The sequence below is a fragment of the Canis lupus genome, chromosome 2 (assembly GCF_011100685.1).
Source record: "Canis lupus familiaris isolate Mischka breed German Shepherd chromosome 2, alternate assembly UU_Cfam_GSD_1.0, whole genome shotgun sequence".
NCBI classification, from domain to species: domain Eukaryota; kingdom Metazoa; phylum Chordata; class Mammalia; order Carnivora; family Canidae; genus Canis; species Canis lupus.
The window spans coordinates 75,458,305-75,472,966 of NC_049223.1; the positions used below are offsets into that span (position 1 = coordinate 75,458,305).

At 43.5% G+C, this 14,662-nt stretch overlaps 1 protein-coding gene across 5 annotated transcripts in view; it reads left to right on the forward strand.

Annotated features, from left to right (window-relative positions):
• The first annotated feature begins 8,371 nt into the window (after positions 1 to 8,371).
• HNRNPR (heterogeneous nuclear ribonucleoprotein R) overlaps positions 8,372 to 14,662 on the forward strand; it is a 35,199-nt gene continuing 28,908 nt past the window's right edge. For 2 of the 5 annotated variants that reach the window (XM_038531640.1, XM_038531642.1), the window contains exons 1-3: positions 8,373 to 8,528; positions 11,835 to 12,003; positions 14,258 to 14,376. In XM_038531640.1, coding sequence (XP_038387568.1) covers positions 11,847 to 12,003; positions 14,258 to 14,376 — 276 coding nt within the window. In that variant the 5' untranslated portion in view covers positions 8,373 to 8,528; positions 11,835 to 11,846. Of the gene's footprint in view, positions 8,529 to 11,834; positions 12,004 to 14,257; positions 14,377 to 14,662 lie in introns of all 5 variants that reach the window. The other 3 variants (XM_038531641.1, XM_038531643.1, XM_038531644.1) reach the window with 3 other exon arrangements.

The window sequence follows — 14,662 nt, forward strand, 5'->3', positions numbered from 1 at the left end:
ATATAATAACACCCAGTGCTCATCCCATCAAGTGCCCCCCTCAGTGCCCGTCACCCAGTCGCCCCCACCCCCCGCCCACCTCCCCTTCCCCCACCCCTAGTTTGTTTTCCAGAGTTAGGAGTCTCTCATGTTCTGTCTCCCTTTCTGATATTTCCCACTCATTTTTTCTCCAGGAAAGCCCCTCTAAAAAGATGACATTAAGGGGATGCCTTGGTGGCTCAGTGGTTGAGTGTCCACCTTTGGCTCAGGGCATGATCCTGGTCCAGGGATTGAGTCCTGCATTGGCCTCCATGCGGGGAGCCTGCTTCTCCCTCTATGTCTCTGCCTCTGTGTCTCTCATGAATAAAAAAATAAAATCTATTTTAGGGATCCCTGGGTGGCTCAGCAGTTTAGCGCCTGCCTTTGGCCCAGGGTGCGATCCTGGAGTCCCGGGATCGAGTCCCGTGTCTGACTCCCTGCATGGAGCCTGCTTCTCCCTCTTCCTGTGTCTCTGCCTCTCTCTCTCTCCCTGTGTCTAAAATAAATAAATAAATAAACAAACAAACAAACAAATAAATAAATAAATCTAAAAAATAAGAAGATGACATTAGGCTAGAACCTGGAATGAGCCATCAGGATATCTGGGGAAAATGTTCTTAATACTTAATTTACTGAAGAAGAAATATAAGGTGGTGAGGCAGTGCATGGCATGCTTGAGGAACAACCACCAGGTTGGTAGGGGTGGAGCTCATTGAGGAAAGGAGCAAAAGGTGGGAGATAAAAACCATCTTTAGAAACTAGGTGTCGAGTTCAAAGAACCCATTACATCCAAACATATATTCATATGCCTAGCACATAGTTGAAAGTATGAGTCTAGAGCTCAGGATTAAAAGCAGGGCTGTAGATAAAGCCATGGGAATAGCTAGCACGGAGATGTGTAAACCATGCATGTGAATGGGTGGCCTTCATAAAGTGTGAGAACAGTCTCAAGGATGAAATCCGGGGAACACCAGTAGATAATGATGGGCGGAGGAGAGGACCTAGGAAGTATTACAGAACCCAGAAAATCAGGAGAGGAAAGCACAAGGCCAAGGATGGGGCACATTTCAAGATGTCCAGACAGCAAAGATATCTAGTGAAATACTGTATTTGAAACTTTTTAAATGGAAAACCTCTATGTGAGTACAAGGAATTAGTCTTGTTATTCTTGATGATAGAACTTGCCCCTTCTAATGGATATATCAACTTAAGGGTAATGAAAATTTAGTTATATATACATAATCTATTTATAATCAATTCTTACTCTTTTATTAGATTTTAAAAGCAAGACATAAGTTATCCTGAAGGAGCAGGACTCATAATCCCTGTTAAATCTGATTTGGGTAACAGTGTATTTAACTTGTATATTTGAATATGTGTAATAATTCTTAGAATTCTTTGAATTCTCCTGGATTTGGGTTAAAAGTTTATAGTAACACTTTCATAAAAGATTTTCAGATAGAGCTCTTATGTCTGCCTATAGGGAAGACTTAAAATAATTAGAACTCAATGGACCAAATGTTATGTCCAGCAATATCCTAGCACTTGATTTTGGAATTTGGGTGGCAGGTGCTGCTGCCGCCTGTGCTTCTCTCTTTATAAGGCTGCAGAGTTCAGTGTCAATGGGTAGATGCATGAAGTTCCTGGTGGGGAGTTGCTGGGGAATCTCATTCCTGAGTCTCTTAAATTCTTCCAGGAGACCAAGCATTCATTGCTTTTAAGTTGGATCTAATAATCCTAAGTAAACTTGAAAATCGATTCTTGCTTTCTGGAGTTTGATTGGGGGACTGAAAGGAGAGCTCACTTTTTTCAGTTTTTCCATATTCCCTCAACAGAACCCAAGGGGACGAGAGAACACAAGAAAACAAAACAAAACAAAAAGCAATAAGGACAAAAAGAACTTCAAAATCAGAGACTTCCAACATAAGGTTTGAGAATATGAAGGCTTAAAAAGAGGGAGGTTTATTTTTTAAGTGTTTTTCTTTTTTTAATTTTTATTTATTTATTAGAGACAGAGAGAGAGAGAGAGAGAGAGAGAGAGACAGGCAGAGGGAGAAGCAGGCTCCATGCAGGGAGCCCGAGGTGGGTCTCAATCCCAGGTCTCCAGGATCACGCCCTGGGTGGAAGGCGGCGCTAAAGCGCTGAGCCACCGGGGCTGCCAAAGAGGGAGGTTTAACTTAATTGGTTTTGATGCGCCTCTTCTGATTGTGTAGCATAACGATTAAGAGACTAGAATTTGGGGGCGCCTAGGTGGCCAGTTAAGCAGCTGACTTTTGGTCTCAGCTCAGGTCTTGATCTCAGGGTCCTGAACTCAAGCCACAAGTGGTTCCACTCAAAAAAAGAAAAGAAGACAGACGGACTAGAATTTGGAGTTACACTAGAGTTTGAGTCTCCACTCTAGCTTGGGCCTTAGTTTCTTCATCTGCAAAAGGGAGAGGATACATTTTGATACTTGCCTCACATACTGCCAGAATTTAAAAGAGGTAACCTGGTAAGTGTTTAACAAATGTTCACTAGTAGTATGAAGTCCATATAGGTATGATCTTTATGGGTCATTTTCCTTTTTTTAAGATTTTATTTATTTATTCATGAGAGACACAGAGAGACAGAGGGAGAAGCAGGCCCCTGGCAGAGAGCCCGATGCAGGACTCGATCCCAGATCCTGGAATCATGTCTTGAGCCAAAGGCAGAAGCTCAACTGCTGAGTCACCTAGGCGTCCTACATGGGTCATTTTCTTTTCTAATAAACCTACTCAAAGGACTGTTGCTTCCCAATGTTGAGACTTGTGAGGCCACAGTTGTGTTCTTAGATACTGTCATTTTTCAGAACAAGTTCCAATTGCATCGTGAAGCCGATGTGCAAACCATAGAAAACGTCATTATCTTATTCCATAGTTTGCTTGGGACTCTAAATAGTATCTTCTAACTTATCAGATTGACACTAATGATTTTTTTAAGATTTTATTTATTTATTCATGAGAGACACAGAGAGAGGCAGAGACATAGGCAGAGGGAGAAGCAGGCTCCCTTTGGGGAGCTCAGTCCAGGACTGGATCCCAGGACCCCAGGACCATGACTGAGCCAAAGGCAGATCCTCAATCACTGAGTTACCCAGGCGTCCCGACACTGATGATTTTTCGACGGGTAAAAATATGTACCCTACAAGCAAAGAAACTGTTGATGCTGAGAATTTATTATTTTTTATTTATTTTATTTTTTTAAAGATTTGTTTATTTATTTATTTATTTATTTATTTATTTATTATTTATTTATTTATTTATTTATTTATGATAGACATAGAGAGAGAGGCAGAGACACAGGAGGAGGGAGAAGCAGGCTCCATGCCAGGAACCCGATGCGAGACTCGATCCCGGGACTCCAGGATCGCGCCCTGGGCCAAAGGCAGCACTAAACCGTTGAGGTATCCAGGCTGCCTGATAATGAGACTTTAACTGAAAAGTAGCTTGGTGAAGTAGCTTTGAAGTCACACAGAGCTGTTTCAGTCTTGGTTTCAGCTGTGTGGCTTTGAGCAAATGTTTTAACCTCTCTGAGACTTGTTTCCTCAATAAAGTGGGAAAATATTATTTATCTTTAAGGTTTCATTTAAGGATCAGCAGTAATGGGATGCCTGAGTGGTTCAGTGGTTGAGCTCAAGTCGTGATCCCATGATCCTGGGATCGAGTGGTACGGAGCCTGCTTCTCCCTCTTCCTGTGTCTCTGCCTCTTTGTGTGCCTGTCATGAATAAATCTTTAAAAAGCTAAAAAAAAAAAAAAAAAAAAAAAAAAGATCAGCAGTAGTGTATTTAAAATACCCAAAACACGGTAGGAGCTCAACTCACAGTAGGAGTGATTATTGTTTAAAATGTCTTGCTGGAAAAATAAATAAATAAATAAAATGTCTTGCTGGGGCAACCCCGGTGGCTCAGTGGTTTAGCACCGCCTTCAGCCCAGGGCGTGATCCTGGAGACTGGGGATCCAGTCCCACATCGGGCTCTCTGCATGGGGCCTGCTTGTCCCTCTGCCTGTGTCTCTGCACCTCTCTCTCTGTCTCTCATGAATAAATAAATAAAACCTTAAAAAACAAAACAAATGTCTTGCTGCTGAAGTGGAGATAAGCTTTCCATTTTATAGTGGCTCCAATGAATTTGAGAATTAGAAAAGAATTCAACGGGCCAGTGCAAGGATAATCTTCAAAAGAAAAAAAAATGCTACAAAAATGATAAAGGAGGCATGCAAGCAGGTCTTGGGGTAAATTGACTGCAAGCTATTGCAAGTCAGCCATATGGCACATTTCTCTCCCTCATCCCTCTCTCTCTTTAGGATTTTATTTATTTATGAGAGACAGACAGACAGAGGCAGAGATGTAGGCAGAGGAAGAAGGCTCCCCATAGGGAGCCTGATGAGGACTTGATCCCAAGAGCTTGGGATCACAACCTGAGCCAAAGGCAGATGCTCAACCACTTTGCCACCCAGATGCCCCATCTCTCTCTTTTTTTAAAGCTTGATTTATTTATTTTAGAACAGGGCTCAATCTCACGACCCTGAGATCATGACCTGAGCTGAAATCACGAGTCAGATGCTTAACCAACTGTACCACCCAGGCACCCCTGGCACATTACTTTTCTAAAAGAAGCATAATTGGGCAGCCCTGGTGGTTCAGCAGTTTAGCGCCGCCTTTGGCCCAGGGCGTGATCCTGGAGAGCCAGGATCAAGTCCCAGGATCAAGTCCCACTTCGGGCTCCCAGCATGGAGCCTGCTCCTCTCTCTGCCTATGTCTCTGCATCTCTCTGTCTCTCGTGAATAAATAAAATCTTTAAAAAAAAATAAAGAAGCATAATCCTAGGAAGTATAATACAGACTTCAGCTCTGGTCAATTTGATTGAAGCACCAGTTTTGGAAATCACCTTAAATATAAGTTTGATAAAGAAAATGAAGTTTGAAGTTTTCAAGTAAAGCTGAGGAGTGAAGGGGCACCCTTCAGGGTAGCTCAGTGGTTGAGCATCTGCCTTTGGCTCAGGTCGTGACCTTGGAGTTCAGGGGTCAAGCCCTGCATCGGGCTCTCTATAGGGACCTGCTTCTCCCTCTGCTTGTGTCTCTGCCTCTCTCTTTCTCTCATGAAAAAATAAATAAAATCTTAAAAAAAAAAAACCCAAAAACCTGAGGAGAGGACTCCTTGGCACCTAATGTTGGCAAGGACTGGTTAGTGATGTCCTTCCTAAAATATGCTACACATGGTATTTGTTTTCCATTTTTCTCTCTATTCCTATGCTTCTTTGTTCCGTTCCCCTACCTGTGCCTTGGATAGCTTGTCCTTGTTAGTGGCAAGTGAAGGCATTTTGAAGAGGCTTAACTGATGCAATTGTGTTCAAAATCTGAAGGATAGACTCAGTGTTATAAAAGAGAAAAACATGATTTAGATTGATCTAAGGATCCAGTAAGAAGGGTTAATAATTTTAAACATTCTGTTAACTTCAGGTTTTAAGTCATAAAAGTCAAAGGTTCAATTTGAATATCCTGGTACCCTGTAATTGTTTTAATAAGAAAAAGCATGTTACTAATTATCAGCTCAGACTATAGGTTTGGTCTGTGACAGGTAAGGGTTGTAAAATGTCCTGGCTGCACTGTTACCTAATCTCAAAAGATTAGGGACGTAGCTGGAGTGCTCCCTAACAGTTCATTTTAAAATTATGTTTCTGTATCTGGCCCACTTTGTCAGCTTGAATGTAAGTTCTTGGAGCACAGAGATTGTGTTTCATTCGTTTTATAATTCCCTACTTTTAACACGGTGATTTGTCTGCAGAGAGCACAGATAGATATTTGTGGAATATCAAATTATCTCTCTCTCTCTCACACATTTTTTTAAATGTAAAGCTCCAATGACTATATTTTCCAAAATAAAAAAAAATCAAGATAGTTGGTCTGAAAAGGTGGAGTATACGAATATTTTTTTCAAAAGACTTTGAGAGAAAGAGAAAGCTCATGTGCACGCATGAGCAGGGTGGGAGGATGGGGGCAGAGGGAGAGGGAGAAGCAGACTCCCTTCTGAGCTAGATCCCGGGACCAGGAGATTAGGATCTAGGCTGAGGTCAGACACTTACCTGACTGAGTCACTGAGGCGCCTCTCAAAATAGCATCTTCATTTTCACTAACTTCCAACTGAAACTTAGCATTTCCCCGCATTGTGAATGCAAGCAACGAATCACAGTAGAATTAGCAGTACCTTTCACTCTGTCACCAGTAGAGCTCACAGGCATTTTCATATCACATTATAGTTATCACGGACATCTTGAATATCATCTCATCACCGCTTTAAAATTTCAGTAGTTACTTGTTCTGCGGCAAGATCTTGACAGTTAACGTCTTAATAAAGAAAAAAAATTGTGGGACGCCTGCGTGGCTCAGCGGTTGGGCACCTGCCTTCAGCTCAGGTCAGGATCCTGGGATCCAGGATCGAGTCCCACATCAGGCTCCCTGTGAGGAGCCCTGCTTCTCCCTCTATGTCTCTGCCTCTCTCTCAGTGTGTCTCTCATGAATAAATAAATAAATCTTTAAAAAAATTTGTATCAGAAATCTGTTCTTAAAATATATTTCCTATTGTATTTCAATATAAGGTTTCTTTTGCAATGCTATATATTTTATTTCAAAATCTAGAAGGGGGCACCTGGGTGGCTCAATCGGTTTAGCGTCTGGCTTCCTGAGGTCCTGGGATAGAGTCCCACGGCAGGCTTCCTGCTCAGCGGGGCGTCTGCTTCTCCCTCTGCCTCTGCCCCTCCCCCTGCTCATGTGCTCTCTCAAATAAAGAAAATCTTAAAAACAAACAAACAAAAATCTAGAAGAGATCCATACCCCGTACCAGACTGTACGCACTGGTGCAAATAGCACTAAAAAAAAAAAAAAAAGAAGAAGAAAAAGAAAAACAAAAATAACAACAACAAAAACAAAAAGTTAAGAACCCTTGAGCTAGAGTCTAACAAGGTTTAAGCCTTGAGATCTCTCATGTCTACCATGCCCTTCCAGTGCTCCGTCCCTCGATTTGTATGAATCTTATATTACTTCTCCAAAAGATCCCAGCAGTCGTGTAACTTTCACAACCGGTTACACAAAACTTGAATCCACCGAGACGTTATTTGCTCGGTACTGGGCACATCGGTTGTTTTTGAAAAGGTATGATTTGAGAGAGAGAGAGAGAGAGAGAGAGTGTCAAGCCCACCACGCGGAGATCACCACTTGAGCCAAAGCCAAGAGTCTTTGGATGGTGACCAACTGTGCCACTCAGGGCCCCCCATAGTGGGTTTTTAATAAGTCATTTTGGGCTAATAGGTTCTGGGAAACTTCAGTGAATCTGGAGAGCCCGCAGGCCGCTGCCCGAGCTTGTCCAGCCCCTACGAGGGCCAGGGAGGCACTGGCTCCACAGAAGCGAGCTGCGGAGGCTGCGTGAGGAGGGAGGTTCGGACTGAGGCGGCAGCAAGCCAACCGCAAGGCTGGAGAGTGAAAACGGGCCTTAGGAGTAACAGGAATCCGCCTCCTTTGGGACTTGGCCCGTCTCCCCGCGCCGCTCTTTCGGCTCCACAGACGCACATAATCCGCCTCACTTCTTCATAAAAATTAGCTGCAAAGCGTGTGGGGGAAACGCTCCCCACTCCGGCGTCCGCGGGTTCACCGCGCTCCTGGGTCGTGCCCACATTAGCGATTTTCCCTCCCGTTCTGAGCGGCCCCCACGCTGTGTGGAGGGAGTCGGGGGTGGCGGGGGGGACGGACAGGCGCCCGGTCGCTCCCAGGGAGGCTCTTCCACGGGAGACTCTCCGGCCGGACGGCCAGCCGCACCACCCTCAAGTCGCGTTCCAAGCGGAGCCACCAGACGCGCCAGGAGGAGGCCCGACCGCGTGGCGGTGGGCGTGGCCGGGGGGGATCGGCGGCGGCGGCGGCGGCGCTAGGGGGGATTAGGGACGCCGCGGCGCCGGCGGAGGGGCCGGAGGGGCGGGAGGGCCGCGGCGCAGCGAGGCCGCGGCGGGCGGCGGGGGCGGGGCTCCGAGGCGGCCACGCGGCGTGGGGCCTAGCGTCTCGGGCTCGTCCCGGCGGCTGACGAGAAGCGAGGAGCCCCGGCCCCTCAGGGCCCGGCGCCCCAGCCGCCCCGCCTCGCCTCTCCCCGGGGCTCCACCACAGACCCCTTTGTGTTCCTGCCCCCGCCCCGGAGGCGCCCCAGCCGGCGGCGCTGAGCTCCCTCATTGGCTCAGCCGACGGCTTCGGCGATTGGCTCCCCCGTCGTCCGGCGTGAGCCCCTTGTTCTCGTTGCGATTGGGCGGCCGAGCCGCCCCTCAGGCCGCCGCGCGACGTGATTGCCCGGCCGCGCGGAGTCCCTGGAAGCAGTTCCGGGAAACCCCGCGTGCTGCCGGGATCGCGTCTCTGTCCATGAGGGGGGGAGGGGGTGGCGCGCGCGCCATTTCTAGTCGTTTTCAAAGCGCCTCGCGCTGATTCTCACGGGCCCGGCCGGCGGCCCCAGCTCTGCCCTGGTGAGTCTCGCGCCGGCCCGTGGGGGGAGGGGCCGGGAGCCCCGATCCGACCCGACGGGGGCCCAGCCCGGGCTCGGCGCCTCGGCCCCAGTTTCGTTTTCGCTCCGAGGCCCCAGGGTGGGGGTGGGGATGGGCTGGGGGCGGCTTCGGCCTGGTCCGGCCGCGCAGCGGAGGGCCCAGCCCCGCCGAGGCGCCTCCTCGCCCTTGCTCATCCTGCCCCCGCCCCGCCGGCCCCCGGCCCCCGCGGCCCGGCCCGCCGGGCGCCCTCCGCGCGGCCTGCCGGGGCCCGCCGCGTTTTTCCCGCCTCCGCCCGCCGCTCCACGCGGCCGGCCCCGTCCGGCGGCCTCGGAAGCCCGCGCGGCCCCGGGGCTGCTCCGCTCCGCGTCCGGAGCCGCTTCGCCGTGGTGCCCGCAGGCCTAGCCGCGAGGGGGACGTGCTGCCGACCGGGACGGGCCCGAGGGGTGGGGTGGGCAGAGGGCGGGATGCACGCCCCGGGGTTACCTGAGCCGCCAGAAAACTTTTGTGCGAGCCGGAGCCCGAGGGCCGATTCGTGTGGGAAGCCTCCCTCCCCTCCCCCACTCTGCATGCTGCGAGCCGAGATTTGAAGGAAAAAATGACTATTAGAGGCCGTGAAACTTAGGCTTCAGGCGGCGCCTGAGATGCACCGATTCCGAGAATGTCAGAGGCGCACTCCATTGGAGAGGCGATTCTTTTTCTTCTGACCGTGTTGCCAAAAACGTGAAACTTAAGGCCGAGGGGTTCTTGGAAAGGTTCAGTCCTTTCACACTGAGCTGTGAGATGTCTGCTGTCCTCGAGACAGGCTGAGTTTATGCCTCAGGAGTCAGTCGTAGGATAAGGGCTTGACGCTCCTGACCCAAGAGATGACCGTTACCCTCCATCTCGTTGGTTCTTTTAAAGCCCGTCTCTTCATACGAAGAATTTCGCACAGAGGTGTTCAGAAGAAGTCAGGGAGGGGCCAGTGCCGACTCCCCCCCCCCCAAAAAAAATCTCCCAGCAGCCCTTTAAAAATCTCATTTAAAACGTCTTTTTTTTTTTTTTTTTTTTTTTGCAAAAATGCTTAGATCAAATGACTCCAGTCACAGGATATTTGCTGCATCCAGAAATATGGTTTGGCTGTTGTGGCATTGTGTTCAATTGACACAAAAGTTAAACGTTCTCAAAAAAAAAAAAATTTTTTTTTTTTTAAATGAGCACATTGTATTTGGCTTGAAGAGAGAGGTTTTCCTTGATCTGAAATCTGAAAGGTTTTATTTTCTGGAATCTAATTATTTTACCTTTTTTTTTTTTTTTTTTTTTTCTGGCTGTTGTTAAAAGTTTACAAACTTTTTGACAATTTCAACCCAATTTCAGAATCAACTTGTAGGAGAGCCTTTGCAATGAAATGGCAGTCAAATATTTCTGTCTTGTGCTTAATACACAACTTGTCTTTTTGCTTTACACATACTTTAAAAAACAAAACAAAACATACCACCTTAGCAGGTGTTCATTGAACTTTCCTGTTAAAAATTTGCTTTCTTTCTGTGACTAATAGTATTCCCAGGTGCCATACTGTAAGGGTCTTGTGATACTGAGAACTTTTGACTTCTGATGATCTTACGGTTGTATTTGGGGGTGGGGGAGCGTGGGAAAGCAGAACTATATGTTCACAAAGAGATTTTGGACTTTAGGGTACATCTCTATAGAAGTAGGTTGTGTTAATCAGTAAACGTATTCATCTTACACTGTAAGTAGTTTCTTGATGAAAAGTGTGCCAGTTTCGAATGTTTTCGTTTTTGCCAGTTCATCAGAATTTGAGGCTTGCCTTGAGAAACATTTCTCCACCCAAAGTTTAACCAGAGTCTGCGTCTGTATAGACAGTAGTGGGCTATCAATCTTAATGTTTTGTAATCATAAGAAGTCATGATGTTTATCTTATTTTCAGAATAACCCTTTCTGCATATTCCTCTCTCCCTTCTATTACCTCCTTCCCCTCAATCTTCCTCCCTTCTTCATTAACTTCAACTAAGTATCAGTGGACTTTGAAATGAAAAGTTGTTTTAGGTCAGAAAACTGCACCTGGTGCATTTGCACAGTGGTTATAAGCAATCTGGAAGTGTGGTTATCTTGCGAGTTTTAGTGTTTTTAGGAAGCTTGTATTTTCCTTATAGCTCAGTAGGTACCTTGAGACTCATCAAAAAAAGTCGGCTTCTTCTTGAGATCCACCTTCATGTCCTCTATTTCAGTATTTGTTGCAGTGTCTTTATTCTGCTTATTATCTTCATCACATTCACCACAGACAAGTGTACTTTAATTCTCTGTCTTTTGAGGCAGTATGGAGACTGGCCTTGTATGGGTTTTTTTTTTTTTTTTTTTTCTTTTTAATCTAATCTCTCTCTTCAGGGAGTTGGTCCATTTCAGCATTGTATACAGGTTGAACATACAAAATAATTTGGGTAGGTTGATCTGAGACATCTGACCTAAGTTTACCTTAACTAGGTAATGTTTGTTGAAACTATTTGGAAAAAGTTAGCTGTCCATTCTTCAATATGTTTTTGCAGCTTTATTTTACTGATATGAAAAATTCAATATGTACTTTTTTTTTAAAGAAGCAACCTCGATTATAGCTCACTTTTTATTTTACGTGGACTTAAAACAATCATTTAGCTTTTAAACTTGGTCATTTTTTCTTTTAAATCTGTGAATGGGAATAGTGAATTAATTTTAGAGCAAAAATTAATGTCAAGTTGTGTGTTTTTTTTGTTTGTTTGTTTTTAAGTGAGGCGGAGAAAACCCAAACCACCAGCATGTTGAACTAGAGACAGCAGAGCATTTATCTCACACCTACCCTAGATTTGAAGCAGAACTAGGAAAATTTGAAAGTCCTTAAACTTTGACTGAGTGGTCTGTGGGCGTTCATTCTGTTTCTAAATCAAACTTTTAAAAACTGTATAAGAATTGAGAGCTGATGGGCTTTTTAGGATTTTGTGGTGATTTGTTGATATGCTTGTCAGGACACAACAGCTGCTTTTGTTAATCAGCAATTCTACCTTCAGTGAATTCAAGCTTTTTTTTTTTTTTTTTAACCCTGTGTACATGAAGTTCCTTAAAGATCTAATGCTTCCATGTACATTTTCTATGGTTTTACAGGATGCAAATTTAGGTCAGATACATCACAAAAGGCATATAATATTATTTTGATAGAGTTTATTAGCAGCATGTATACAAATTAGTTTAGATAAATCATGCATTGTCCTACAAACTAGTTATTTCTGGCTTAATGTAATATAGCTCCTGAATTTTTTCCAGCAGCATAATAAAATGGCTAATCAGGTGAATGGTAATGCGGTACAGTTAAAAGAAGAGGAAGAACCAATGGATACTTCCAGTGTAACTCACACAGAACACTACAAGACACTGATAGAGGCAGGCCTCCCACAGAAGGTGGCAGAAAGACTTGATGAAATATTTCAGACAGGTATAATATGCATTTCTTGTTTCTGACTGGTTATGAAAGTGAGGGCAAACCACTTTGAATTTTATAGATTTTTTTTAAGGTTAAATAATACTGTTTCTGATCTATGTAGAGCTGAATGTTTGTTACTTTCCCTTCATGGAGGGCATATTGGGTTTGACTTTGATATTCTTATTTCATTATTTTGAAGCCTTCTTAGTGTTGAATATGCAGTCTTAGTTGTTTTCAGAACAGTACATCAATTTGTCTTAGATTTACCACCAATTAAAATGTATGTTTCCACATACCAAATTTTACGTTGTTTTCTTAATTCTAAATCAGTCATCATTTTGCTTTTACTTTTCTACTTTTAGCTTCTTAAAGTGATTGTTAAATCCGCTTAGGTCTGATTAGGTGGCATAATAAGAGGACTGGTTAGACCGTATTGTCTGAAACGATAATAAATGTCAGACTCCTTGAGAGCTTGTGGCCTGTCTAGTTCCTAATAGACAGAAATCCACATCTCTCAGTAATCTGGAAGTGTTCGGTTTGTAACAGCTGCTTTTTTAAAAAAAAATCTCGAAGTCCCATGGATAAGTGCTTAAGCAAATTTGAATATCTTAATATGGTTGGTTGTAAGTGGTTTGAAGTTTTAAAGAGGGAGAGAAATATTTACCCTTAGGGAGTGTTGTTCATAAATAAATGTGTCCTCCCCCTTTGGGGCCATAGATGGAAACTTTCTTCCTCTGTGTTTTGTGTGCCTATCCAGATTCTGGGAGAGAGTATTGAATTGTCTCACAAATGTGTCTTAAGTACTGTAGTAACAAATATCTTTTTTTTTTTGTCCTTAAATTTTTTCAAATCTGAGAAGCTTAGGATAATTTTAGACGTTAAAATGACTTTCTAAAAATGACTCCTGGGTGATGGTTCCATTTGAAAAATCAGTCCTCAGGAACTTTCTGTGACATTCTGCCATAGAGTATTGGCAGTGATTTGCTCAGAGATGCTCTCTTGTAGAGTGTTTTGTTATTGATAAGAGGCTGATGGTTTGGGTGTAGGGTTGGATTGACAGAATGGATTGATGGGTGTCCTGAGTTGTGGCTTTGGGTGGTGGTATGGAATTTTGAAGTAAGAAAACTCCAAATATTTAGGGATGCTCATTTTGAGCTGTTAAAACAAATCATGGCAACATTTTCTTAAAGTAACTTTACAAATGGCATTACAGTTTAAAAAAATATTTATTGTACGGAATAAAGTTCTTTTTGGCTTTATCAAAATGGAGTCACTTTTGATGTTAGTTCATATGGAATTGGGGTTTTAATCTGCCAAATATTTCTATTTTACATTGGATCAATTCTGAAATATATTCCTTAGAGAGAAATACAACAGAAACTTAACAGACTTAAGAAATTACATTTTAAACTGAGTAGATGTTCTGTGTGCAGTTAATATACTATTATGAATAGAATGCAGTGCAAATATTTTCTGTATAGTTTACTTGTAAGTCCATAGTAAAGTTCTTAATGCCATTTGAAGAAAAGTCATTATTGACAGTGTTGTGAATGCCACAGCATCTTTTAAATCTCAGCTTGACACATCAGAAGAACAAAAAAAAAATGCCTAAAAATACGACTTTCAGAATTGATTAATCAAGCTGCACTTGCATTTGTAGAAGAGTTTAAAATTATGCCTTTCCACATTCTGATTGCAGCAAAGTGGATGCTCAGATAAATGCATTTCGTTTTCTCTTTGGTGCTAAGGAGGGAAAGCCTTTGATACCTTTTGGAGAGTGGAAAGAATTATTTAGTACAAATGGTTTCTCTTTTTCTCCCACCTCTTGTGTGGTTAGCAACAACTACAACAGTCCATATAATTTGAAGATTGATCCTTGGGGAATATAGTGTATGCTTACCATTCTAACAAATCAGATTTTGTTATATTAATCCTTAATCTGTAGTACACTGTGTACATCAGATTTAACTTCCAGTTTTTCAGGAGGGGAGGGGAAATGGGACTAGGATTTTTGTGGGATGTGGGGATTGAAGTTCATGTTTATAGGGCTTGAAATTCATGTTTGACATTTTATCTTTTACTTTCAAATTTGTACTCTTGACGTTTCTGTAGAGTAGTTGTATAGCTGCCTGTATGCATATTAAATGAAAACCTAGTTTGTTAGTAATAGTGCTGAATATAACAATTCTTGGTTAAGCGTTGATAGCACAGTTTAGGTTATCCCCTTTGTTGCAATAACATTACTCCTTTTCAATTTAATTTTTAGGATTGGTAGCTTATGTCGATCTTGATGAAAGAGCAATTGATGCTCTCAGGGAATTTAATGAAGAAGGAGCTCTGTCTGTACTACAACAGTTCAAGGAAAGTGACTTATCACATGTTCAGGTAAGGCTATTACTAGAAATGCCTTTGAACAGCTAATGATCTGATATTACTTTGCCATTACTTTTTTCCCTGAAGACAAGGGATTTTTGTTTGTGATCGCCTCTGCTTCTGTTTAAAAAAAATTAGTTTAAAGAAAAAACCCACTTACGGCAGAGTTCTCAGAAACACAACTGTAAAGTAAAATCTCACCTTACTTTTTGCAGTAAGTTACTTTAAAAACTTAAAATCGAAGTCGGTTTGCTGATTGTTATTACTAGGTTTTTATGGATTTAAATTATTCAGATTT